Source organism: Mya arenaria, chromosome 9, assembly GCF_026914265.1.
Source record: "Mya arenaria isolate MELC-2E11 chromosome 9, ASM2691426v1".
NCBI lineage: Eukaryota > Metazoa > Mollusca > Bivalvia > Myida > Myidae > Mya > Mya arenaria.
In genome coordinates this window covers 45084878-45110031 of record NC_069130.1, presented here as the reverse complement: position 1 = coordinate 45110031, position 25154 = coordinate 45084878, and the positions used below count along the sequence as shown (strand labels likewise).

Here is a 25154-nt window from a genome sequence, read left to right as displayed (position 1 = left end):
CCTTTCATGCCGCTGTGTCAACGTTGTGGAGGGGGAGGCTAGCCACCGGCGCCAAGTTAGCTATCCGTTGATTGCCTTTCATGCCTCATGTTGTGGAGGGGGGGGGGGGGGGGGCGAACCATCCAGTTAGCGATCAGTTGATTGCATTTCATGCCTTTGTTTTAGTGTTGTGGAGGGGGGGGGGGGGAGTGAATAGCCGCCCAGCAAGCTATCAGTTGTTTGCCTTTCATGCCTTTGTTTCAATGTTGTGGATATTATTAAATGGAATTAATTTATCTGTACACTGAAGCATAAAATAACTTCAATAGGTCTGTGATTAGTACTGTTTACACGGGGAAAATTGAAGATTGGAATTTGCTGTACTCTTTCCGACTAAAGAAAAACACGAGAATTGGACATTGAATTATGCTTGTTTGTCTAAAGACAATATAGTTATACCAACATATCGTACACCATTTTAAAGGTAATTGACTCTTCTTTCCATGTCACTTATTTAAAAATGGATTGTTTATATGTTGGTTGAGAAATTTGCATAAAACTGGACTCTATCGTAAATCGGGTAAGTTTGAGTTACATACCTTGTTTCTTTTTTGTATATCAAAGACACTAAATATCTTCAGATGTGTTGTTTATCTCATTGTAAGTACCCAAAATGGTTTTAAACAATATTTAAGTGATAAACAATGAGTCAGATGCCTGTGGTTCCTCTTTGCGCATTTACGCGATTTTCAACGAGGACTTTATCTCTATTAAAGCAATATTATCATACTTTATCATGTTGGGATAAAAACCAAAAACATTTCCCGAAAGCTGGTTGTTTCTTCTTTTCAACAATACCAAACTTTATTAATTTGGTTACGAGTTAAAAAAGTTATACCATAGGGTCGTGTTTTTCTTACCTGTGTCTCAGTTGAGGCGCTACAGTATAGGGCCGGATTTTATACATACGAACAGGATCATGAAAATATACGTGTAATGAAACCATGATTTTCAAATATTAAACTCACAACATGGTTTTGCATTTCTTTATGTCTCTGATTTACACATACAGTAGTATGTAATGCTGATCTGAAAAATTGTTGAATTGTGTTTAATAAAATCAAAACTCACATTCCCGGCCGCAAGGTATCGTTCACCGTCTAGGTTACATTACACTAAATTATATAAGCTTTTGTAAAAGCTTGTCGATATGTCAATACATAACAAAATCAACAATAGACGCCACATTGAATATCATTTTAACCGACATTCGGAACTCCTCGGCCATTTTATCGAAAACAACCTCGGATGTATACCGGTACATCAGTTGAAGTAGTCCGTAATTTTTTGAATAATATCATTAATTAAATGTAGTGTTTAAGAGTTGTATTTATTGCTCTCAGTTTAAATTGATTACCAGTAAAGTGTATTATTGCAAACATGATTAAGATTCCCAAGAGTTAAGTCATAAAGTTTAACAACTAATTCAGATTACTACGCGATCTATTTGCAGCGGACTTAAACGTACCACTTTTTGAGTATGTAAACCGTCCAAATACATCCGAGGTTGTTTTTGAAAATAATGGCCGAGGAGCTCCGAATGTTTAACCGAAGGTGCCGCGAGGCCATCAGTCGGAATATTGAATAAGAGGGTCTAGCTACAACAATATGTCAAAACATTTTCTATGCACTGCAATTTACGGTTTAGGCTTAACTACCCCATTTGGTTGGCGAACATCAACGAGTATTGCTGCACTTATGCGATTTATAGTAGTATGTAACCGTTTTGTCGATATCGACGAGTTATATTCGTTTATACATCTTGACCGGAAGCTCTGACGGATCGATCCCCGAAAACACCCACTGGTGAATAATTTACCGGTAATTTCAATAGTTTGTTTATTTGTCAACCTTTCTACACCTATCATTATCTTCATTTTTTAATAAAGAATTCATTTAACATATCGAAATCACCATCGTATTGCATACTAGCATAGCTTTTTGTCCTTTTTAATAACTTATTTTTTGGGATTCACTTCCCCACCCACCTCATCAGTTGTCAAAATATGTATAAATGATGAGTGACAGTGGTTCAAAGTCATACATTCTGAATTGTGTGTTGTAAAACTGATAAATTATGTTAATAATGATCGCGGAACAACAGAAAATAGCTCAACGCGTAAATTTCTAGGTCCTCAATAGGGTTTTGACATGGTCCAAATAATTGTACGTTTACAGACTTTTTTTACTATTTTTGATATGGCAAATCCAAATGGTTTAGTATCAAAAGTGGGTAGTTATTCCGATCGGGATTTCGGGTTCAAGCATTTAACATCTAAAAAATATCATAAAAACAAGAAATATTACCAGATTATGTTATTTTATATCAGTTCCATTCATAAAAATGTCATATCCTACGAATAATTATGAGTTTGACGTGTTTTTTTTTTCATTTCTTGCTGTCAAAACATAGCAATATATACATGAAGGGCACCTGCAAGGCTTCAGGGCACAATTATTAAACAATCGAAATATTTCGGCCATGGCCGAGAACGTTACGATTATATTTTCTATCTCGAAGCTTGTCGGAGGTGGCTGAGTTATTACGATTAGGTCGAGTTGTTCCACTTGGCATAATTGTTGTCTGTGTCAGTTAACTTTATTGGAAAGGTAAATAATGTGTTTTAATGCATTAAATGCTTGTTTTGTGCAAAATAACTTTTCACTTACATGGTAAAATATGAATATAAACCTTTATGATCAATTTAAACCATAAAATACTTCACTTCAATTTCAATATTTTTCAAAACACCCCCGTTTTTTGCACAAACCCGTTTAGACGTTAGGGATTGGAAGAATCCTGTATAACACGTCTATAATTTTAGACTAGGGTAAGACATTAATGGAAGAGAGATAGGAGACGGATACCTCAGAGTTTGACTATAAAAGCTTTTTGATCAGGGCTATCGCGAGGGAGCGACTTGGGCGAAGTGGTTGCCTAAATTCCCAGACTTCGCCCTTTTGTATCATCAAAGCGACATTGACTTCGCCGAAAAAATTAGCACATTGTAAATCTGTCAATCAGCGAGTATTTGAACACTGTCACATTAGTCAAAACACCGCAAATAGCCATTCATAAAATTAGGTAATCTCAATCCGATAATTGGGCTGTGCCATCCAATTACCAAAACATCGCCAGTAGGCGGAGCTATTGATGCAGGGTTCGAATTTAGACTCGCATACTCGCAAAATGCGAGCGACATTTACAAATTGCGTGTGACTTTTATTCAAGCTCGCAAAATTCTGCGAGTAACTTTTTCTAGACCACAAAATGTTAAAAGGAAAGTAGAATAAACATGAACTTAACTCCGCTACGTAGTCGAGTGTAAACCACAGGGGCAGGTTGCGTTGTTTTGACACACCACGCCCCAGTCCTTTTTGTTTTTAGCTCTACTGGCCAAAGGCCAGAAGAGCTTATGCGATGGTAATGTGTATGTAGTATGTGCGGTCGTGCGTTTGTGCGTCTGTAAACAATTGCTTGTGAACACGATACAGTCTTTAGTTTTGATTGTATCTCGATGAAACTTGTACAGTATCTAGGTATCCATTAGAGCTCGGTTCCTTTCGAAAACCAGCAAGATCCGCCCATGAATGCCTAGATTATGGGCCATGAAAGTTTTAAAGAAATGCTTTCTATTCTTAGCCAGGTCTGCATGAGCGAATTCTATTTTTAGCCAAGTTTACATGTACATGTAAATTCAAGTCTAGAGTTAAGGGAGACAATTTGCAAGTCTAGGATTTTGAGAGACAATTTGCTTTTTGCTTCGACAGTTGATTTTGTGAATTACTTTGCCTTGTTCTTGTTGAAAGCCCAAAGGCCATTTTTTAGCTTGAAGTTCTGTAGTTTGTGCATTCATCTTAACAAAATTGGTTGTGAATGTTTAAGTTATGCACCTGGTGTCATTACTGGCCACACCCAGGGTTCACAGGTTTGGTAAACATAAATCTGGACAGGTTTGAAAATCTTTTTGTGTGTTCGTGCATCCATCTCAACAATTGATTGTGAATGTTTGTTTAAATTGATCAATGTTGTCCTAGGATGCCCTTGACTTTGACCTTTTGACCAACTGTTTTTAACTTTTAAAACTACAGAAATTTTTACTATGAGTACAGTTTTGAAAGCATTTTTTTTTTGTCAGATGACTTTTACTTGGCACATATTAAAATAGTTCATGCAACTAATCTGCTTACAATACTTTCTGGGCTCAGATGTTGAACTTGCTACGTTTTCAGGTAACCCAAACACAAAACATAAACTATATGTCTGTTGCCTTTTACCCATACATACATGCTCTGGATTGATATGACCACAAAAGCCATGCCAGTAGAGCATAGGCCCTTTTGGGCCTCTTGTTGTTTTTTTTTATCAATTTTTTTTTTATCAAATTGTAGTAAGAATATGATGTGGTAACTGTAACTTGTGAAAATTGGCAAAAAAATTTTTTTTATTATTTTTTTTTATTTTATTATCTTAGTAAAGGGTGACGACTTGACCCTGAATTTCCATGTATTTGCCGACATGACCCTGTTTAAGAGACCATAACTTTATCAAATCTTAACCAAACTCTACATTTTTGGTCTTTCCTTGTAGAGTTAGTGTCAATCTTTAAGAAAATGTACAGTTTTAATGAAAACAAATGCAATTTCAAACCCGAATTTCCTAAAACATGTTACTCGACGAACCAACTACCCGCAAATTTCACCGAAATTTTCCAGACTAAAATGCATTATCCCGCTATTGCATCATAAATTCAACACGTGTGCTTAAGAGAAACAATATATCTATCACGATACAGGTGAAATGGAAGTCATATACGTCAACCAATCAGAATGTACATTGGGAAGTCCCTGATCAAATGATATAAGTTTGTCTTAATCAAATTTAAAAGGCGACATAATTATGAAAAATCTTGTCAAGCATTAAATAAGTTAAAAAGTAATTGATATATGTATTGAACAAACAATGCAAGACATTTTAAACATTGCTGTTTTTTGAAGCAGACGGTCATAGCCATCTCGGGCCATCGGCAAGGCGGCGCTAAGAAAATCAATAACATGACGTCTCAACAAATATTTGATTGGTTTTAGTGAAATGTTCATGATAAAATGAAATGATAAAAAATTATTTGTAAACACAAAAATATTTTCTTTTTTTGCTTTATGTAGTGTTTACTTACAGTATTTTTCTCCTGTTTATGACTTTAAAAAATCGGCGAGATGCCATTTTGTCAAAACAATTTTCCGAGTAAATTTCTCAACCTCCTTTTATGTATTGGTAAAAATTTCATCAAGAACAGTGATTTAAATGTCATTTGGTTCTTAAATGTCAGCATATTGAAAATTATTTAGCCAGAGACAAGTATATAACAGCATAGCTGAATGTGACATTCGTACCCATCCTGAACGTACCAAAATAAGATTCGTCCCCCTACTATATTGACAGTTCATTTTGATTGTTTCAAATCCTTAGCTGTCTTGGTTTTTGATTCATTTTAGATGCTATTTGGAGATAAACTATGTGACATTGACAAATACACTTTTGCTGAGCCAAAAATGATACGTTATTTGTGAACATTTTATATAGTTATAGCAATTAATTTGAATGTGAATATATAAACTTAGGTGTGTGGTATGGCATAGTTTTTGTATCAGGTGTTATGAAAAGTATCACTTCTCCCTAAAGTCTCCCAACTTCTCCCTAAATTGACTGAAGGGAGAAGTCACTTCTCCCAAAAATTTCAGCCTAGTGAGAGCCCTGTTGATTGCTGAGAATCATATGCTATTTACATATGCAGGCAGAAATTACATGTTTTTATACAAGCTTTCCTGATAAAATGTCTAAGAAAGAGGATGAAAAAAAGTAATAAAAACTCAATCAAACGCTTAGACAGTATATTATTTGAATCCTCCATGATCTGAGAATACAGTTGGGGACATGTAGGACAAATTAATTTATAAGTTTGTACCCAAATTAATTAATAAGTTTGTACCTGTTATTGTTTTCTATCACACTAAGAAAAGACAATTGTTCACTATTGATGCTCATTTAAAATCAAACCGAAAAACTAAAAGAAACTTGAAATACTCATTGATAGTGTAAGATACCAAATTTATTTCAAAACTTACTCATTGCATTTGACATCTTATCTGGACTATGTATATATTGTTATAATATTTATCAAAAAGAAATCAACCAGTCCTGTATAATTTTTACCAGATAGTACCGTCCAGTCTGATGACTAGCAATTTATTTAATTGTTAAATATAATTTGATGCATTTTATCCTACTTTATTTCAGATGATGTGAAAAGTTCCAATACTTCCTCAAAGGCTAGCTAAGAGCTTTAAAAATGATAGGGGGTTTGTTTATATACAACCATAAAGGAGAAGTCCTTATCTCCAGAGTGTACAGAGATGATATTGGGTATGTTTTCAACACTTCATTGAGTTTTTTTCTGAATTCCTATGAGTTGCATTAATAATTAATCTATAAATCAACATAATCATTCTCCTAGTCATGGCTTCCATGATTTCCCTTTTATGTTATTGAATTTTGGAAATACAGTCCGTTGAAAAGCTACAGCTGTAACAGTATAAAAAAGGGTTTGTTTTGATAGTTAGTTTCAACTTTAAAATGCTTTGTTTAAGATTGCTATTAATAGTTATTACTGGAACAGTGTTCTAAATAAGAATTGGCTGCTGGCCAAAATGGACGGTTTAAACAGCAATTGGGCTGGTTCAAATCTGAAAAAAAAAATGAATTTTTAGTAGAATAAGTACTACTAATACCTGTTCGGTTACTTTACTATTTGAAACGATTAAACCAAAACTTATTGAGAACCCTACCGGAAAGACTTTTCATTTTACAAGGTAAGGTATAAGTCTTACAAAGGAAAATGAATCAATATTTTCAAACACAAGTGTGGCTAAATTTCAGCGACAAAGCTTCACCATATATTTGTCTTTTATCCCGAAAGTATCGTAATAGAGTTAAGGGAATCCCAACCATTTTGTGAAAGGGGTAAGCGGCTTTTAGTTTCTGTTTGGGAAAATTTGTTTTGTTTGGATTTTCATTTGGTATTCCTGTTTTTCCAAGAATTCTAAAATGTTGATAGAAAATGTTAAAGACTGTGAGAAGGTTGTTAAAGAAAACCATTTGGTCTTGAATCTGGAAAACATTTTTTTGTGATTTTAACCCTTTGCTAACATTTAATCTTATCCTTGTTGTAGGCGCAATGCAGTGGATGCCTTCCGAGTGAATGTCATCCATGCTCGGCAGCAAGTTAGGTCTCCTGTCACCAACATTGCAAGGACAAGTTTTTTTCATATCAAGAGGTAAGTGTGTTTGCAGGATCCGTTTTATTTGTGGTGCTACACTTATGTGTGACTCAGGTGGTTTCATATCCTATCTCAACACTAAAAAAACCTAAATTTTGTATTATAAAGTCTAAAATAAAAAAAGGCTACCTGACAAGCTTATGTGATGGCACAGTGTTTGTGTGTCTTTGAACATTTGCATGTGAAGTTTTTCAGTTTTAATTGTATCTTAATCAAACTTATGCAGTAGTAAGATATCCATGGGAGCTCGGATCCTTTAGGAAATCAGTCAGATTCGCCCATGTATGACTGTATTATGGCCCTTGAAATGCAAAATAATTTTCTAATAAAGACAACTCTGTACAGAGAGTTGTGTATTATTGTATTGTTTGTCTCTCGAAATGGTTACATGCTATGAATTGAAAATAACCAAAAGCCAAGGGAGAGAACTTTGTATGCATAGAGTTGTATATTATTGTAGTGTAGCCTCCCTTTGAACAGTTACATGATCTGAATAGGACCTTGTGTTATTTATCCAAATGGATTGAAAGAAATTTCCTGTTTGTCAACACATGATCTGAGTAGGACCTTGTGTTATTTATCCAAATGGGTTGAAAGAAATTTGCTGATTGTCAACACATGATCTGAGTAGGACCTTGTGTTATTTATCCAAATGGGTTGAAAGAAATTTCCTGTTTGTCAACACATGATCTGAGAAGGACCTTGTGTTATTTATCCAAATGGGTTGAAAGAAATTTGCTGATTGTCAACACATGATCTGAGTAGGACCTTGTGTTATTTATCCAAATGGGTTGAAAGAAATTTCCTGTTTGTCAACACATGATCTGAGTAGGACCTTGTGTTATTTATCCAAATGGGTTGAAAGAAATTTGCTGATTGTCAACTATCATTGATTTATTTGGATATATTTCAGGTCGAACATCTGGTTGGCTGCGGTCACTAAGCAGAATGTCAATGCTGCTATGGTGTTTGAGTTTCTTCACAAAATGACTGACGTTATGGCCGCCTACTTTGGCAAGGTCACGGAAGAAAATATCAAGAACAACTTTGTTCTCATCTATGAGATACTGGATGGTAAGATAACTTACAATGTAAATTGTGGTAAATGATGAATAACAAGCGCTCGAGTTTCTATCTCATTGCAGTGTTTGTTTTTGGTGCAATTTACTGCCTTTTAAAGACTGTTTCCCCTTGCAAAAAATGTCCATTTTCCCCCCAAAAAGTATAATTTTTTCACAATTTGATAAATGCACATTATGTTACTTAGTGAATAAAAAAGCAATGAATTTCTTGATAAATAACAAATTTTTGACATGATTAACTCTCTCACAGCATAAATATGCATAGATAGGTGAAAACATGTATATTTGCCATTATTTTTGCTTTTTTGATCTGATTTTGTATTTTTCCCAATTTGCAAGGCATGGGCGGTAAAAATATTTCCAAAAAAAATCACTGCTCATTTATTTTTCACATAGAATCTGTATCAGCACATAGTTTTAAATCCTTAACTTTTAAAACTATTCTATGCATTTTGTTAGGATATATATGTATACAAAAACAATGATGCTCACTCACACGCATGCATAAAATACAAACGAAAAAACACAGACACATTCGTAGTTCAGATGCAATCTGTCTTATCCATGAACTGACTGTTTTTCTTAAATATAAAAATAAAACAATGAAGAATAATTTAATTTTATTTATTCTAATTATTCGTCTTATTACAGGTATTGCATAAGCAATCAATACAATCAAAGCTCTCTAGTTAATAGTCTATATCCTCCACTTTTCCGGTGACAAACAAGCTTTAACATCTATTTTCAGAAATTCTTGACTTTGGCTACCCCCAGAATACAGACACTGGAATCCTGAAAACATTCATCACACAACAAGGTGTCAAATCTCAGGTAAGATGTTGAAAGAGTTTACCTGATCCATTTTAAAGTGGTATGCTACTTGACTGTCAACTCAGAGGTCGCTGGTTTGATCCCCGCCTCATCGCTAAAAATCATTATCGTCTTTCGGGAAGGATGTTAATTGGGGGTCCTGTGTGACAGTGTTTAAGACACCAGGGACCTGAGGATAGCTCCAACCAGGGTTACTATCTGTTTGTACTCTATGCCTGATAAGTGACTGATAACTTAGCAAGACTCACTCTCTGGGGCTGACGCCATGCAAGGCCAGTATTCTTTGACAATGTGTTGGATTTGTGTATGGGATATTCATATCTGTACCTGCCTTCTGTAGTAGTATACAGAAGTGTATATTTATAAGATTTTCATAAGATCGAGTACAAGCTCTATTCTTAAAATATTTTAAAACTCATCTCATATGAGTAGAATCAGTTTTTCCTTACAGAAAACCAGGTTTTCCCCTAACTTTGTTTGAATATTGATATTAAACAGACATGTTAATATTAAATATGAGTATTTCATTACATTGTGTGAGATTAATGCACAAATACTCCTCCCTGAGCCCTGAGTATTCATATATTTTACATTCCGAAGCATACTGTTTATTACCAGTATGATACTGGTAATAAACAGTATGCTTCGGAATATAAACAAAACTCTAAAATATGCTTTGTATTTTCAGACTAAGGAAGAGACCAGCCAAATCACCTCCCAAGTTACAGGCCAGATCGGCTGGCGTCGGGAAGGCATCAAGTACCGACGGAACGAGCTCTTCCTGGATGTTCTGGAGTCTGTGAACCTCCTTATGTCACCACAGGTCCGATTATGGCCAAGTTAAAGCTTTGTTGTATTTCGAAGAAAACAAATTGAAGTATTGTCATAGACTTGGTGACTTTGGCATCAGTGGTGTTGTCATGAAAAAACTTGGCCATAACTCAAAAACCATTAATGTTTTTTAACTGAAACTTGGTACATATGTTGCAAGAGACATGGTACCCAAGTACAGCAAGGCCCACTCATTCTGTCTTTGATATTACATGAATGATGCCCCTTTTTTACTGAAAAACAACAACAACAGAAGAGCATAAATTTGCTTCCATGCTGCAGTGTTCTGAACACAGAAAATGCGAATGTCCGTCGGACATGTCCAGTATATTTTCATTTTCACCGACGAAACTTTTGTTTTGGTCGGTCACAATGTCCGGTGAAAAATTACAGTCAGCACCGTTTAATTTTCGGACAATTTACTTTCAGTTTCTAAATAAATGTTCAGAGTTATTTTTAACTATTATATCATGATTATTCAGCGTGTTAATCCGTGTATCACTATTTGTAAACCCCGTTTCGACATGTTTCCGTAAAAGCCGATAAAACGCGTAAGGTTCCGATTTCAGCTTGTACTCTAATACTTTTATTTTACGGAAATGTTCGGAAATTACAAAATTCCGTATGTATTTATTTTCGGCGAAGTGTTTCCCGGCAATCGTGTTAATTTAAATATGATGATTAATATACCAAGCTGACTTTCTTTCCGCTCGGTTTAACATTGCCAATAACAAGAACTCGACTTTCGTTTTTGCATAAATGTTGTGCCTGAGTTTGACTTGTAGTACAATTCGTTACATTTTATAACCGTACTGTATCTTTAATTTAAAGATGAATTAAAAGAGTAAGATCTAGCTGTTCCATGGGTAGACGAACCAGATATGAGTTTTTTTTGGGAGGCAAGGGAAGAAAAAAATTATGACATAAGATCCGAATATTGATTTTTTTACATGATGTTTAGCTTTTTTTGTAATTTATTATAGTACTGTAGGACAAATCTAACCAAAAAGATCTAAATAATGGGGAATTACAAAACTTATTTAAAAAAGAGGCTTAAAATCAAGGTTTAGGCTGATGTAACTGAATACTGTTTGTAACATTGCGACAGGTAAAAATTTGGTGCGACAGATAAACTTTCAGTGTTTACCTGTCGCAATGTCCTGTGAAGAAGAAAAGGTTTTCGCGTTGTCTGCTGTTCTAGTTAAAAATTCTGGATGAGATACAAAAATTGATTTTTGTCTGGCCTGAAGACACTTAACTCTTCCATTTCAGATTTGTTATTTTTATGGTCCTATAGTGTCATTAAATAAATTGGTGATTCTTAAAAATATTATACCGCTTCAGCTAGTATTAGTGGGTATTGATAGTTTTGCACAAATCATCAACCATCTCAATCAAACCGAGACTGCTATCTTCAATTTTGGAGATATATTTGTGCTTCTTAAGTATCAACTTTCCAGAGCTAGTTTATCATTTTCAATTTTGGTCAATATGAGTAAAAAAGTAGGACACTGGACAGAGCTACAGATATGGGTGGAAATGGGCTTCAATACGCTTTTAAATGATCAAATTTCTATAGAATATTAAGCATATGTTTGTATCAGTACAGTATTAATACAACTTGTCATAAGGGTTTACTATTACTATGATCAATTTTACAACCATTTTATGAACTACCATTTTGACCAAGTTAGACTGAATCAGAATCAATTCAACTCCTATACATTGATCTCTCTTTTAGCATAAGGTCTTATAAAGCGAACGGTCAGAAGCATAGCGTCTTATAGCGCAAACGGAAGTAAACCCTTTGAAGAGATTTTAATCGACTAAGTTCTGTATTCAGAATCAAGCCTATCATGTTTATAAAATACATAAATTATATGTGTTTGCAATTAAATGGTTTGTACACTTAACAATTGCCATTATACTTGAAAAAACCCAATGTGTACAATACACTTTCAAAATAACATACATGTAAGTGTGTACAATTCATTTTAAGTAAAATCTTATATGTAGCTCTGTACTTGGTCAAAATTATGTAAAAGATTTGCAGGACTGAGCTCAGGCTGTTAAGCAATTTTTTGCTAATTGCTGACTACCGTATATGCTATATATTCGTTATTTAGTTAAATGCAAAACATAAATTCCAGTTGTTTGTAAATTCTTTAAAATCTTAATGATGGAAATTACAGCTTAATTGACAATATTGCTAGGTTTTTTGTCACATCCCAACATCAATTCTTTTAGTTTATGTACAGTTTAAAAAAAAAACGGAATCATAAATTTCATTGTCAAATAAACGAAAATTATATTTTGTTTTCAGGGCCAAGTGTTGTCAGCACACGTTGCGGGTCGCATCGTTATGAAGTCTTATCTATCTGGAATGCCTGAGTGCAAATTCGGCATCAATGACAAGGTTCTCATGGAGAGCAAGGGGGGTAAATCTGGGCAGGATGAGGGACGTGGAGGGTATGTCAAGAGCACCTCAGGGTCAGTTATCTTTCCTTACCTCCTTCCAAAATCATGAGCTCATTATATTGTCCAGTGTATGGTCTGTATTTGTTTTTTTTGTCGTTATAAGAAATATATCATCATGTTCTTGGTGTTATCATCAATGGTGTGGTTGTCTTGCTGAAACTTACCGTAAACCTTGGGCGACTAAAAATCATTCAGGGCTATTCCAGTTAAACATATCACCCGCGGGGGAAGGCAATTATTTTCATAGTATATGGATGGGTGTCTTTTTTCGCCAATTTTGACCCCAAAAGGGTGAATTTGCTTGTCTTGGGAGGTGGCATAATTTAAAAGTGCGTTCCACCCGGGGGTTATATGTTTAAATGAAATAGCCCTCATCATATTCACATGAAAATTGGTACACATGTTAACAATGATAATACTCACATGTATACAGAGATGTGATTTGCCTGTGGATTTGCAGATTTCTGCAAAAAAAAATGGAACTGATTAAATTGACTAATGCTAAAAACGGTTAAGTGCATTGGTGGTTAGGCTTTGATTGTATGTTGAGACAAATTAAACCATGTTTTAATGGTATTTTTCAAGTAAAACTTCATCAGAAGTTGAGAGATATGTTTATTTAGTTACTTAAGTAAATCAATACAGACATGTTGATATAAATTTTTGAAGTGAAGTTTCTTAATACATTTGATTTAAAATTTGATTTAAGAACAACATTTTAATCATGATTTCTAAGATTTTTATAACAAACGTTTTATTTTATTTCAGTGTTATTGAATTAAAAGATTTAAAAAAAATGTTTTTTTTATTTAAATACTTTTTACGTCAATTAACTATTAATGAGCTCCTGAGAAGTGTAATCATTTCCCTGTTTCATAGTAATGTAGCCTTACTAACTTCTTAGTGCAGTTTTCTTGCAGAGTCAGGCATAATCTTACCTGTGTAGGTTTAGATTGGTTAAAAAGTAAGGAACGGTTTAAGATAAATGCATAAAACATCAATTTTTGAACATAAATATAAAAATCTGCAATCTAATTTTTTGTCAGCAGTCTTATATGACTGGTTTCCGTGCATGTTAGCATAAATAGGCTCATTTCAAGACAAAACATAAATAAGTTGTCAACAAGTTCAATCTGTGAGAATGCAGCTTTAAGCAACAAGAATTGGTTCTTAATTTCTGTTTAATAACCTGCATTGACTCATATATTTTAAACAGCAGCATAGATAAACCTATTAAAGCTTACAAAACAATTTTGCATGAACATTTAATTGATATGATGTTGCAAAATGGAACGCAAATCAAATGTACATTATGATTATTACCAGTAATTTGCGTTCAATGTATAATCAAGTTTGTACCACATTCACCTCAAACTATACTGCTGTTTGAAATGTACATGAATGGCTTCAATAATTCTCAATATCAAATAATATAATATAATTAATTCTATCTATATAAGGTGACTATAAATAATTGCTGGATTTTCATCCCCGTCTGCCCCCTCTTTTTTTCTGCCAACCCTTAATTTCTATTGACTCAAATAACAAAGTTGAACTGGGATCCGTTTTTGCTTATCGGGCCAGTACTGTTCAGGAAGGCATTTATTTATACCAGCCGGTGTTGATGTAAAAAGTCACATGTAAAAAAGAGAATTTTAGATGGTGTTCGTGGTTTGACTACCGGTAATATCTCATGTACATGGTCCCTTATGCAATAAAAAAGAGTGTGAACACATCAACGGTGAAACAGTCATCTTTACACCCCGCCCCTATTAAAAATAAAATTTGGATGAAAATCTAGCAATAAATTAGTATTGACATTATTTCTATGTAAAACCCCCCAGCTCCTTATGCTTATAATGTAATTTGCCTTCCCACAGATTATTGGCACTGACATGTAAATCATGTTTCCTTTACAATCAAAGTTGCTAAAGATATAAAATTTAATAAGTTGTTAAAATAAAATATAAATATTTGATTAGTGAAACTTTTAAATTCTAAATTCATTAGTTTGTGAAAAAAATAATTTGATAACAATTAAAATATGTGACATTTTAGTAATGAAATGGACTATTTCAGTATTTTGAAATTTAACTATAAAAAAGGTAGAAGGATACCTCTGTCGATTTCAATGAGGGCAGAAGGTAGCAACACCCGTCTATAACTGAAACACTATGAATCTATTTAACTTCAAACTTGTTAATTAAAGTCTTGATTAAGGTGACTGCTTTTTATTTTCAGTATATTATTCACATGAAAAACTGATTTTTTTATCTTTAAAATTTTAGTGCCTCCTCGACAAAGACGTCTATTGCCATTGATGACTGTCAATTCCACCAATGTGTGAAACTAAGCAAGTTTGAAACGGAACATAGTATCAGCTTTATACCTCCAGATGGAGAGTTTGAACTAATGAGGTGAGTCAGACTGATGTTAGCTCAGTAGGAATAGGTGTGTAGCTTGTAACTCCTTCCATACACCTTCCATATTCATATGGTATGATGTTAAGGGTTTTAAAAAGGGCAGGGTCCTGCAGAAGAGTACTTCAGGTAAATGGGTACATAGTATTGTAATTGGGCTGTGAAGAAATTGAATGTTATGAATATAGACAGATTAAGTCTGAAATTGTGTTAAAATTGAACTCAAAACAGTTTTTATACAAAATTAGTTAAACATAAAAAATGTATCTTAAGCATTGTATTATATAAAGGCAGAATAGAGTACCCAAAAAACACAGATTGCCACACTCTTCAACTAAAACTCTATTTTAACATAACAACTTCAAGTTTAAAGAAGATCAGTTCAAAGCCTGAAGGTCAGGATAGTGGAGGTTAAAACGTGGTACATTAAAAGTGCATTATACTTATCTGTAGGTACCGCACAACCAAGGACATCAGCCTACCGTTCAGGATTATCCCCCTTGTGCGAGAGGTTGGTCGCCAAAAGATGGAAGTGAAGATTGTTGTGAAGTCAAACTTCAAACCCTCGCTCCTGGCACAAAAAGTTGAGGTATGTTGTGGTTATATTTGTTATTTCATGTCGCTTGCAAATCATTGCTGACAGACATCGACAACTTCGACCAGCATCCTTGTACAGGTTGACCTTTAATAGAAAAGTTACAGGCATTTCCCATTAATAACTTTTGAATGATTTGGTGGAGAATCTTTAAACTTGGTATGCACATTGGCCATGGCCAGTCGATGACCCCTATTGATCAAAACTAAGTCTATAAACTGTCTGGAAACCAATTCTGGTGCTCTTTTCTTGAGGTTCCATGAAGATGCTTCCCCTTTTCCTGTTTAGGATCAAACATCAGAAAAAAACAGTACTATGTATAAAACTAATTAAACCAACTTTGTTAAAACATTTGCAATGTTTGTTTCAACCCATTGGAATATTGTTTATGAATCTGTCATATTAGACTGTTTGGGTATACATGTATAACCATTATTTTAAAGATAGTGTCAAAGAAATACAATCAGTTATAAGATCATTATTGTTACGGAGGCATAAACTCTTCTGCAATTAAATTTATTTCTTCCCTGGAAAATATTTAGACTCCCAAATTTTAATTTAGACCTTCAAAGTTTACAAGTGTTGCAGTCCTTATAACTCCTAGAGTATTGTACACCAAGGTTTCTATAAATAAACTTTAATGGAGATTGTTAATGTCTACTGGCAAGTGCAAACAGCATGTACTTTACAAATACGGTGGGGTTGATCCTAAGAGCAGATCTTCATTTTCTATTTAAAACACTGGTGGACAGCATTTACCTCCCTTTGCATAATAAAAAACACAAAACTCAACAAGGGAAATCACTGTGTAGGAGTTGAAGAGATTATACACTGGTTTTGCTGCCATCATTGATTTGGTCAGAAAGGTTGTTCCTGACACCTTCATGAATTGATCAAAGTATTAGTAACAGTACACACTTATAAACATTTGGATTGGTAGCAAAACAAACAGATGTTTGATTTTATATCGTAATTGGCGTATTTTGAAGCATATTTAACCAAACTATGTATTAGGCTAATTATGACCCTATTCTGTAGCTCTGCTGACACATATGTTCCTTCCATGTTCCAGGTTCGCATCCCAACCCCCCTGAACACCAGTGGCGTACAGGTGATATGTATGAAGGGAAAGGCGAAATACAAGGCTAGTGAAAACGCCATCGTCTGGAAGTATGTTGTTGTTTCTCAGTTCTTATATTTCAAGGATGGTATAAATCTGAAATCTTGATTGAGGGCTTTTAGAATAACATACAGTTTTTGTTTAATTTAGGTTTGAAGTTTAACATTTTCACCAAGATGCTTTTCTCGCCCACCTCAATGATTCCAAAATTTTGAAACACAAATTACTTATTTTTATGATGATTTGAAAAATTATTTCATTTTAAAGTTCAGTTTAAGTTCAGAGTAAAGCAGGATTGCAGATTCTATTAAGAAAGTTTCTCACCTTGAAATTGCATCTTAGTGAATATTTAAAACTGAGTGAGGATTTCGTAATTTTTAACAACGATTATTATAAATACCTGCTACTTTTCATCGAATTTATTCATATGCGTATATTGTTTAGACCATTTTCTTGCTTGTTTTCATATTTTTGGTATACAAACTTTGTTTTCTTAAAATTCAATTAGAAAAAAGGCCATTTTTCACCAAGTTGAAAATTGTTACTAGGATGTTTATTGAAATGGCACTTGATCATTAAAACTTTTGTAAGCATTGCATGGTACATTATATTGTAGTTAACCTTAAAATACTTAATGTTATAAGCTTGTCGGCTGTTCAAAGTTTAAGGTCAACATATTGTCATGGCTTTAGTATGTTTGTCAGTGTGTTTGTTTTTATGCATAAACCTTGGCTATAGCCCCAAAAACTGTTACACAAGATATTCACATGAAACTTTATACAAATGTTACCAGTGACAGTACACACATATATTACGGTCCTTAACTGGCTTGAATGAAATTCTAGTCACATGTAGGCTCATAATTGACTGAGAAAACAAGCGGAGACAAGCAGAAGCATTGGTATCTACTTTCCTCTTTTTGTTAATAATATATATGACAGAGATGCCAACTTTCCTCTATTGAGCTAATTTCCTCTTTATGGCCACAAAATTTTAAAATTAAAATTGTTGCCTTTTATCAGATCTGTATGAAAAATGAACTCTTGTGAATAGTGTGATGGTAATCCTCCTATTTTGTACTGGTTTCCTGTTTTTGTTACAAATTTGCATTGACATCCCTGTACTATATACAAATGAACTCAAGATGGTTATTCCCTGCTTCAGGATCAAGCGTATGGGGGGAATGAAGGAGTGTCAGCTGAGTGCAGAGATTGAGCTGCTGAACACGAACGACAAACGAAAGTGGACCAGGCCTCCCATCTCCATGAATTTTGAGGTATTAATAAATAAGAGGATAAATGTTTGTTCCCATGTAAGATAGCAATACATTTCACCAATTGAGAACCAAAAGCTATATTTCATGAGGTGAAATATGTTTCTATCTTACATTGATATATTTTTTGTACGCTTAAATGACATATAAATATAGTTTTTAGCTTGACTATTCGAAGAATAAGGAGAGCTATTCTACTCACCCAAGCGTCGGCGTCAGCTTCTGCGTCAGCGTCACCCCTTGGTTAAGGTTTTGCGTGCAAGCACACATAGGTTAATATCTCAGCAACTACTTGAGTTATTGCATTGAGACTTTATACAATGGTACTCAACCATCCAACCTACTCAATTAACCAAGTTAGATAACTCTACTTTGCATTTAATGCCAATAATAGGCCTTTATTATTTGACTTAGAAATTCTTGTTAAGGTTTTGTGTGCAAGCACACATAGGTTAATATCTCAGCAACTGATATAGGTATTGCATTGAGACTTGATACAATGGTACTCAACCATCCAACCTACTTAATTTACCAAGTTAGATAACTCTAGATTGCATTTGATGCAAATAATTACCCTTTATTATTCGACTCAGAAATTCTTGTTAAGGTTTTGCATGTAAGCACACATAGGTTAATACTCTAGTAACTCTAGTTTGCATTAAATTCAAATAATGGCCCCTTTTTTATTCGACATAGAAATTCTGGTTAAGGTTTTGCATGTAACCACTTTTAAGTCAATACCTCAGCGAATACATCATGTATTGCATTGAAACTTTACACACAGGCTCCCAACCATTTAACCTTCTTATTTAATCAAGTAAGATACCTCTATCTGTCATATTATATAATTTTTGCCCCTTTATTATGCGACTTAGAAATTCTGGTTAAGGTCTTGCATGTTAGCACGCCTAGGATAATATCTCAGCAACTACTTGTTGTATTGCATTGAAATTTTATACAATGGTATTCAACCACCCAACCTAAATGAATAACCAAGTTAGATAACTGTGTTTTGCAAATAATGGCCCTTTATTATTACACTTAAAAATTCTGGTTAAAATTTTGCATGTAACCACATTTATGTTAATATCTCCGCACATCATGTATTGCATTGAAATCTAATCTAACAGTGATCCATGCATGTTTCGCCAAAACTTTTCAATCCTTACACTGAAAAGCGGCGGAAAAGTCGAGCGCGCTGTTTCTGTGAAAGCTCTTGTTTTAAAAAGCAAATATTAATTGTATGCAAATGTAACATCATTGTTATATTTTTATTATAAAATAGCTAATTCTTTTCACGAATAAGAAAATTGTGTCTGTTCTACAGGGATATAACTGAACTTTTCCGCACCACTAGACAGCTGGGCTCATAGCTTTTTAATAAAAATCAACGAGCCCAGCATCAAACCCACGAGCCACCCATTTTGCTTGCATCTTTTATTTACATTCGCTTCAATAAACATAATGTTTTAAGATTTTTATATCATCGAAATCACACATCCAATTACATTCGCTTCAATAAACATAATGTTTTAAGATTTTTATATCATCAAAATCACACATCCAATTACATTCGCTGACTGGCCTTTTGTTTATTACAAGTGCATAACAGGTTCTTAACATTACACATAATTTATCATAGGCAGCTTTGTTAAGGTTATTCAAAATGTTTCCTGCCTCGCAATTTTCAAATAGCTTTTCTCTTGTGTGCATCACTAGTTTCAAGTTGTTTTTTTTTAATGCTGTCAAGTTTATACGATTCACAGCCAGTGACAAAATATTTGCAAAACCGGAAACTTAAAAAATGAACAAACCATACATTAATCAGTTTTGGACAGCCACGGGTGGTCATTTGCATTGCCCAAAAAAAAGAATATTTACGAACCTTCCATTTATTTTTTCATTTTCTGCAAAATACTTTCTTTTTCCGTCCTTGCTAGCTTCGTTATGCTGTCAAGGAATTTCCACACAATTCTACATGGGGGTGACCATACTAGATTTTTCTGATGCACGATTGGCTATTGCAATTATGTTATTTCCCGGCACCCAGTACCCAGTTTGTCTTTTTTAATTTCCCTTGCCCAGATCGGAAATAGGTCGCCATTAGGGAGTGGCGAGTGATAAGTTATATCCCTGATTCTATTAATAGTCAATATTGGCTTTATATAGAAAATTGGCCAATATTTAAAAACTGATAAATATCAAATTGAAACAGTAAAATTTCACTTCACTGATTAATCTGGTTAGGGTTATCCACTTCAAGACTTAATTGTCTAGCTATGACTTTGGCTAGTGCTCCAGGCATTATTTAATAAAAAAAATATATATTTCATGATTCCATATAAAACAGATGGACTTAATTCTGTCTGCTTTTGCGACATCAATAAAGTACTGCCCTGCAGTTAGTAAATGCCACCACTTGCTCACCATAGGTAAAGTTTGCGATTTGGTTCTCTGATTCCATTGTATCACTACGATATAACAGAAACAAAACAGTTTGCTAGTGTGAGCAGCTGTTAGCTTTAAATGAACGCAAGACTAGTTATCAGCATATTATGTGAAATACTTCATAATTGAATGCTACTTAACTAGTTTAAAAACAAACAACTTAAATTCAGTTCAGGAAAACTGGATGTATGTTTATGCACTGAATTTTATGCTAGATAGTATCAGGGCTTCCATTAAAGGAAGTTTGGAAGTATATTACTCCCTAGAAATGGGTTAAAACTTCCAAAATTGATTTCTTGGAAGTACAAAAACTTTCATAATTTTGAAGAAAACTTAAAAAGTTGAAAGCTTGAAGTTCAAAATATCAAAACCTTTTGTCAATATTACTTTTATAGTCACAATTTCAATCATTTTAACTTTTTAAGTGAAATGAATTGTCATGATATATGTTAAAGTTGCAAATTATTTGATTACTTGTTGATAAATAGTTGAAAAAGATATTGTATGTGGGAGACTTAAACTTCCACATTTTAGTGTAAAATTTCCAAAATTGATTGACAGGAAGTTCATAATTCCAGTTTAAAAATCTTAATGGAAGCCCTGTAGTATGCTTTGATAGATATTACACGGGGAAAAACTAGTGACAAAAATCCGGTAAAATTTGATTTGATTTTCAGCAATCTTTCTTAAATCAGTCATAAAACTTGATTATGATAAAAAGTTAAACTATTTAATATGTACTGCTTCAATAAAAACCTAAGCATTTCTGTTGAAATTGTGATTTTTTTTATCTTGGTATTTGCATGAACCCTGTATTAAACATTACCGTTTGAGTGATGTCCCATGGGGATGGCCCCGACCCCATGGTCCCTATTTCGGGGCAAATAAAACTGTATGCAGTACATAATTTTAATCTTATTCTGTGGAGAATGATATACTTTATACAGTAAAATTTGTTACTAGTACTTCATCTTACATATTTTGAGTGTGCTACCATTGTATCAAATTGCAGGTACCATTTGCACCATCGGGCTTCAAGGTTCGCTACCTGAAGGTGTTTGAGCCCAAGCTGAACTACAGTGACCACGATGTTATCAAATGGGTGCGCTACATCGGGCGCAGCGGCCTCTATGAGACAAGATGTTAGTCTGCTTGTGACTCCCAACACCTGCCAGCATGTCTTGGGCGATTGAAAGACTTAAACTGAACAAACAACATAGATGATATAGAATTGAGATATTTCTGTAAAAAATCATCTGGAAAAGCATTATCTAAACAAAATACATCCACTCAGATACATGATGAAAGGTTATAATTTGACTTTGAAAACGCTCAGTCGTTGATTTTTAATTTATCTTTTTAGTTATGAGGTTGCTCTTCTATGATTAAAATATGTGAACTTATTCAGTTTGTACAAAAGGATTTTTGAAACATAAACCTATTAAGGTAGGCTTTCCTTAGGTTTTCTAGATAACAGCCCTAAGTACAGTATAGTGCATGGCCAAAAAGGTATGAAGCCATGAATTTTTCTGTTGGACCGCAAATAATTTAACCAGCCTTAAGCGTCAAACTAGTGCATGGTGCACAGATGGACATTGCTTTGGCGCAATCAATTGTTAACATTTTAGAGATAAAAGTTTTTTTGGACTACAGTATTTTTGAAAAAATGTAAAATTTTAATTCATATAATAGATATTTAACTTTTGTTCAGAATGTTATGTATGCGGTTGCTGCCCTTGACTCTTGGAAGTTGGCTATATTTACAAACATTAAAAGAGGCCAGACTTTGGATTAAGGCTTGATGCAATATGTTTAGAATAATGAATTTTGTTGAGTGTTTTCACAATATATGTATACATTGTCAATAGCTAGTGGACTGGTGTATGTGTATATGATTTTTCTCTTCATTTTAATTCATTCATTTACATGTACCTACTGTAGTTATGAATAAAAAAAACATGAAAAAATATTCAGTTATTTACTTTGTGAAATATTGGCAATGTATAGCAAATAAAATGGTTTCTTATTTATTTATCAAATGTTTAATTAATCACACATTCTGTATTTTGGTTCATATAGGATATTGAGAGTTGAGCCTATGAAAGAAATTACATAATTGTAAATTCTGTTGTTAAAATGGTTTTGCCCATGAATATAATGAGAGTTCAAGTAAGCAAGTATATATACGATTTATCAGTGTACTTTTGATTTAATTGTTATATTTCACAAAGACCGGGCCCCAATACCACGAAATACTTAAGTCAAATCTCAAACTCAGGCTCAACACATTATACCACATAGCATCAAAATTCATTAAAAATCATATATGTTTTTTTTACAGTTTTATAAGCACATTCTATCATAGAATATGCTGAAAAAAGCCTTTGGTCAAATTCCAAGGGAAATCTATTCTACAGCCAAAATTGTATATGAGTACAATTCTGTATTAATTATAAAATACTCGAGTATATTTTTTGCTCTAGAATTTGTTTTCTTTGAAATAGTGAAAAAATCTTTTTAACAACAAATTCTATAAGAAAATATGTTTTCAAAAAGTATAAAACACGGAAGATTTTGAAGAAAATTATGCTTTAATATAGTGAAATGAGTTGAGACTTAGTTTGAGATTTGACTTAAGTATTTTCGTGATATTGGGGCCTGGTTGCAATATTCTCTTTAAATGACATATCCTCAATAGATATTATTTAACAATAATTTTGACTTGATGAAACTGACAAAAACATTTTGGCCACATAATGCGCAATCATTCAGTAAATATTTTGGTACTCTTGTAATCCAACATCTGTTCTGAAGAAGTAGAAAACTAATAATATGGACAATTTGACAATAGATATTTGCACTCTCTGATTTTATCAATATATTGATGGAGTCTTCAATATTGCCCACTCATGTTCAATTTTATTGTCATTAACATTTATCATGGAAAGACTCTAAGTCCTAGTTTCAGACTTAAGACTGCAAATCTTAATTTCGTCATAAATTTGCTCCTAGAACAGTTGGTAAGATGGTAAAATTTGTTACATACTGAATTATAAATGACCCAGATGTGTGTTTTACAATGACGTACACAGAAATGATATGAATGATGTGTTTGACATTTTAAATCTAGTTATTATGAACATTTCTTCAACAAGGGCTCGAATATTGGCTCAGTACATGTATAAACATTCCCAATGTCGTTGCTTCATAGTGCTAGAAATTGACATCAAGTATTCTGGTATTTCTTATACATTCTGTTGTGTATTTACTGTGTTGTAAAATTGGCATTCAGACCGAAGTTACATGTGTATTTAATGTGTATACTGCATGCATACATTTAGAAATTATGATTTAATTTCATTGCTTAAGACCTGTGTTATATACTCTGTTCAGTTATGATGTTAAACATACCTTCGGTTAAATATGTATGTAAGTATGTATTAAGACTAGAATATAATGTAAATATGTAAAACTCTGTTGTTCTTGATTTTCGAACTGAAGTTGTGATATTGGAACACAACAGTTAAGATTATAATTACCTTTCTAGCCAATGACATTACCCGTCTGCTATTATTTGTTAAAATTTGCAGTTTAACAACTTCACAGACATGATGTTATACAACTGCAGCTTTACAACTTCACATATATGACGTCATGAAATTGAGGCTTTACAACTTTACAATCATGACGTTATGAAATGGCAGCTTTACACATTCACATGCATGGTGTTATAAAATTGCGGCTTTACATCTTCACAGACATGACGTCATTAAATTGCGGCTTTACAACTTCACAGACATGACGTCATTAAATTGCGGCTTGACAACTTCACAGACATGACGTTATAAAATGGCTGCTTTACAACTTCACGGACATGACATCATAAAATGGCAGCTTTACAACTTCACAGATATGACGTTATTAAATTGCGGCTTGACAACTTCACAGACATGACGTTATAAAATGGCTGCTTTACAACTTCACGGACATGACATCATAAAATGGCAGCTTTACAACTTCACAGACATGACGTCATTAAATTGCGGCTTGACAACTTCACAGACATGGTGTCATAAAATGGCAGCTTTACAACTTCACGGACATGACATCATAAAATGGCAGCTTTACAACTTCACAGATATGACGTTATTAAATTGCAGCTTTAAAACTTCACATACATGACGTCATCAAATTGCAGCTTTACACATTCACAGACATATGACGTCATGCAGCCTTACAACTTCACAGACATGACGTTATAAAATTGCAGCTATACAACTTCACAGACATAACGTTATAAAATTGCAACTTTACAACAAGATACCCACTTGGTACTGAATAACCTTAATAAGGGTTGACATATTTTGACCAAATTGGTATTTAGGAAGAGTTTATGGAGACTTTCATGAGATTACATTTGGGGTCCCTATGGTCAAGGTCACTGTTTGTTGTGAAGGACTATTGATAATAGTTTTATGTAACCTTCGCTGGGGGATATAAAAAAAGAGAGTTGTTGACTGCTACAAAATGATGTAACATAAAACAAAACAGACATGATGTTATACAACTGCAGCTTTACAACATGACAATTACAATTGTTTTACATGACGTGACGTCACGAAAACGGAAAGTTGTTGTTTTTATTTCAAAATTGAAAATATTTAAAATTAGCTTAAATTTAGTGATTTGTTGAATGAAA

At 33.6% G+C, this 25154-nt stretch overlaps 1 protein-coding gene across 2 annotated transcripts; it reads left to right on the top strand.

Annotated features, from left to right (window-relative positions):
* Positions 1-1800: 1800 nt before the first annotated feature.
* Positions 1801-22485, top strand: LOC128246893 (AP-2 complex subunit mu). 2 transcript variants are annotated; one of them, XM_052965423.1, is made up of 12 exons: positions 1801-1860; positions 6338-6463; positions 7270-7374; positions 8291-8451; positions 9208-9290; positions 9979-10113; positions 12445-12590; positions 14888-15016; positions 15473-15608; positions 16687-16784; positions 17899-18010; positions 21468-22485. In XM_052965423.1, the coding sequence occupies exons 2-12, from the start codon at positions 6390-6392 to the stop codon at positions 21600-21602; spliced, it is 1314 nt and encodes a 437-aa protein (XP_052821383.1). In that variant the 5' UTR covers positions 1801-1860; positions 6338-6389; the 3' UTR covers positions 21603-22485. The 2 variants fall into 2 exon arrangements, with proteins under 2 accessions (XP_052821383.1, XP_052821382.1); XM_052965422.1 differs by having other exon boundaries at positions 12445-12611.
* The last annotated feature ends 2669 nt before the right edge of the window (positions 22486-25154 follow it).

Coding starts and splice junctions, on each gene's coding strand:
- LOC128246893 (XM_052965422.1), top strand. CDS start 6,390: ATGATAGGGGGTTTGTTTATATACAACCATAAAGGAGAAGTCCTTATC. Junction 8,452..9,207: donor CATCTATGAGATACTGGATG/GTAAGATAACTT, acceptor ATCTATTTTCAG/AAATTCTTGACTTTGGCTAC. Junction 15,609..16,686: donor TCCTGGCACAAAAAGTTGAG/GTATGTTGTGGT, acceptor TCCATGTTCCAG/GTTCGCATCCCAACCCCCCT.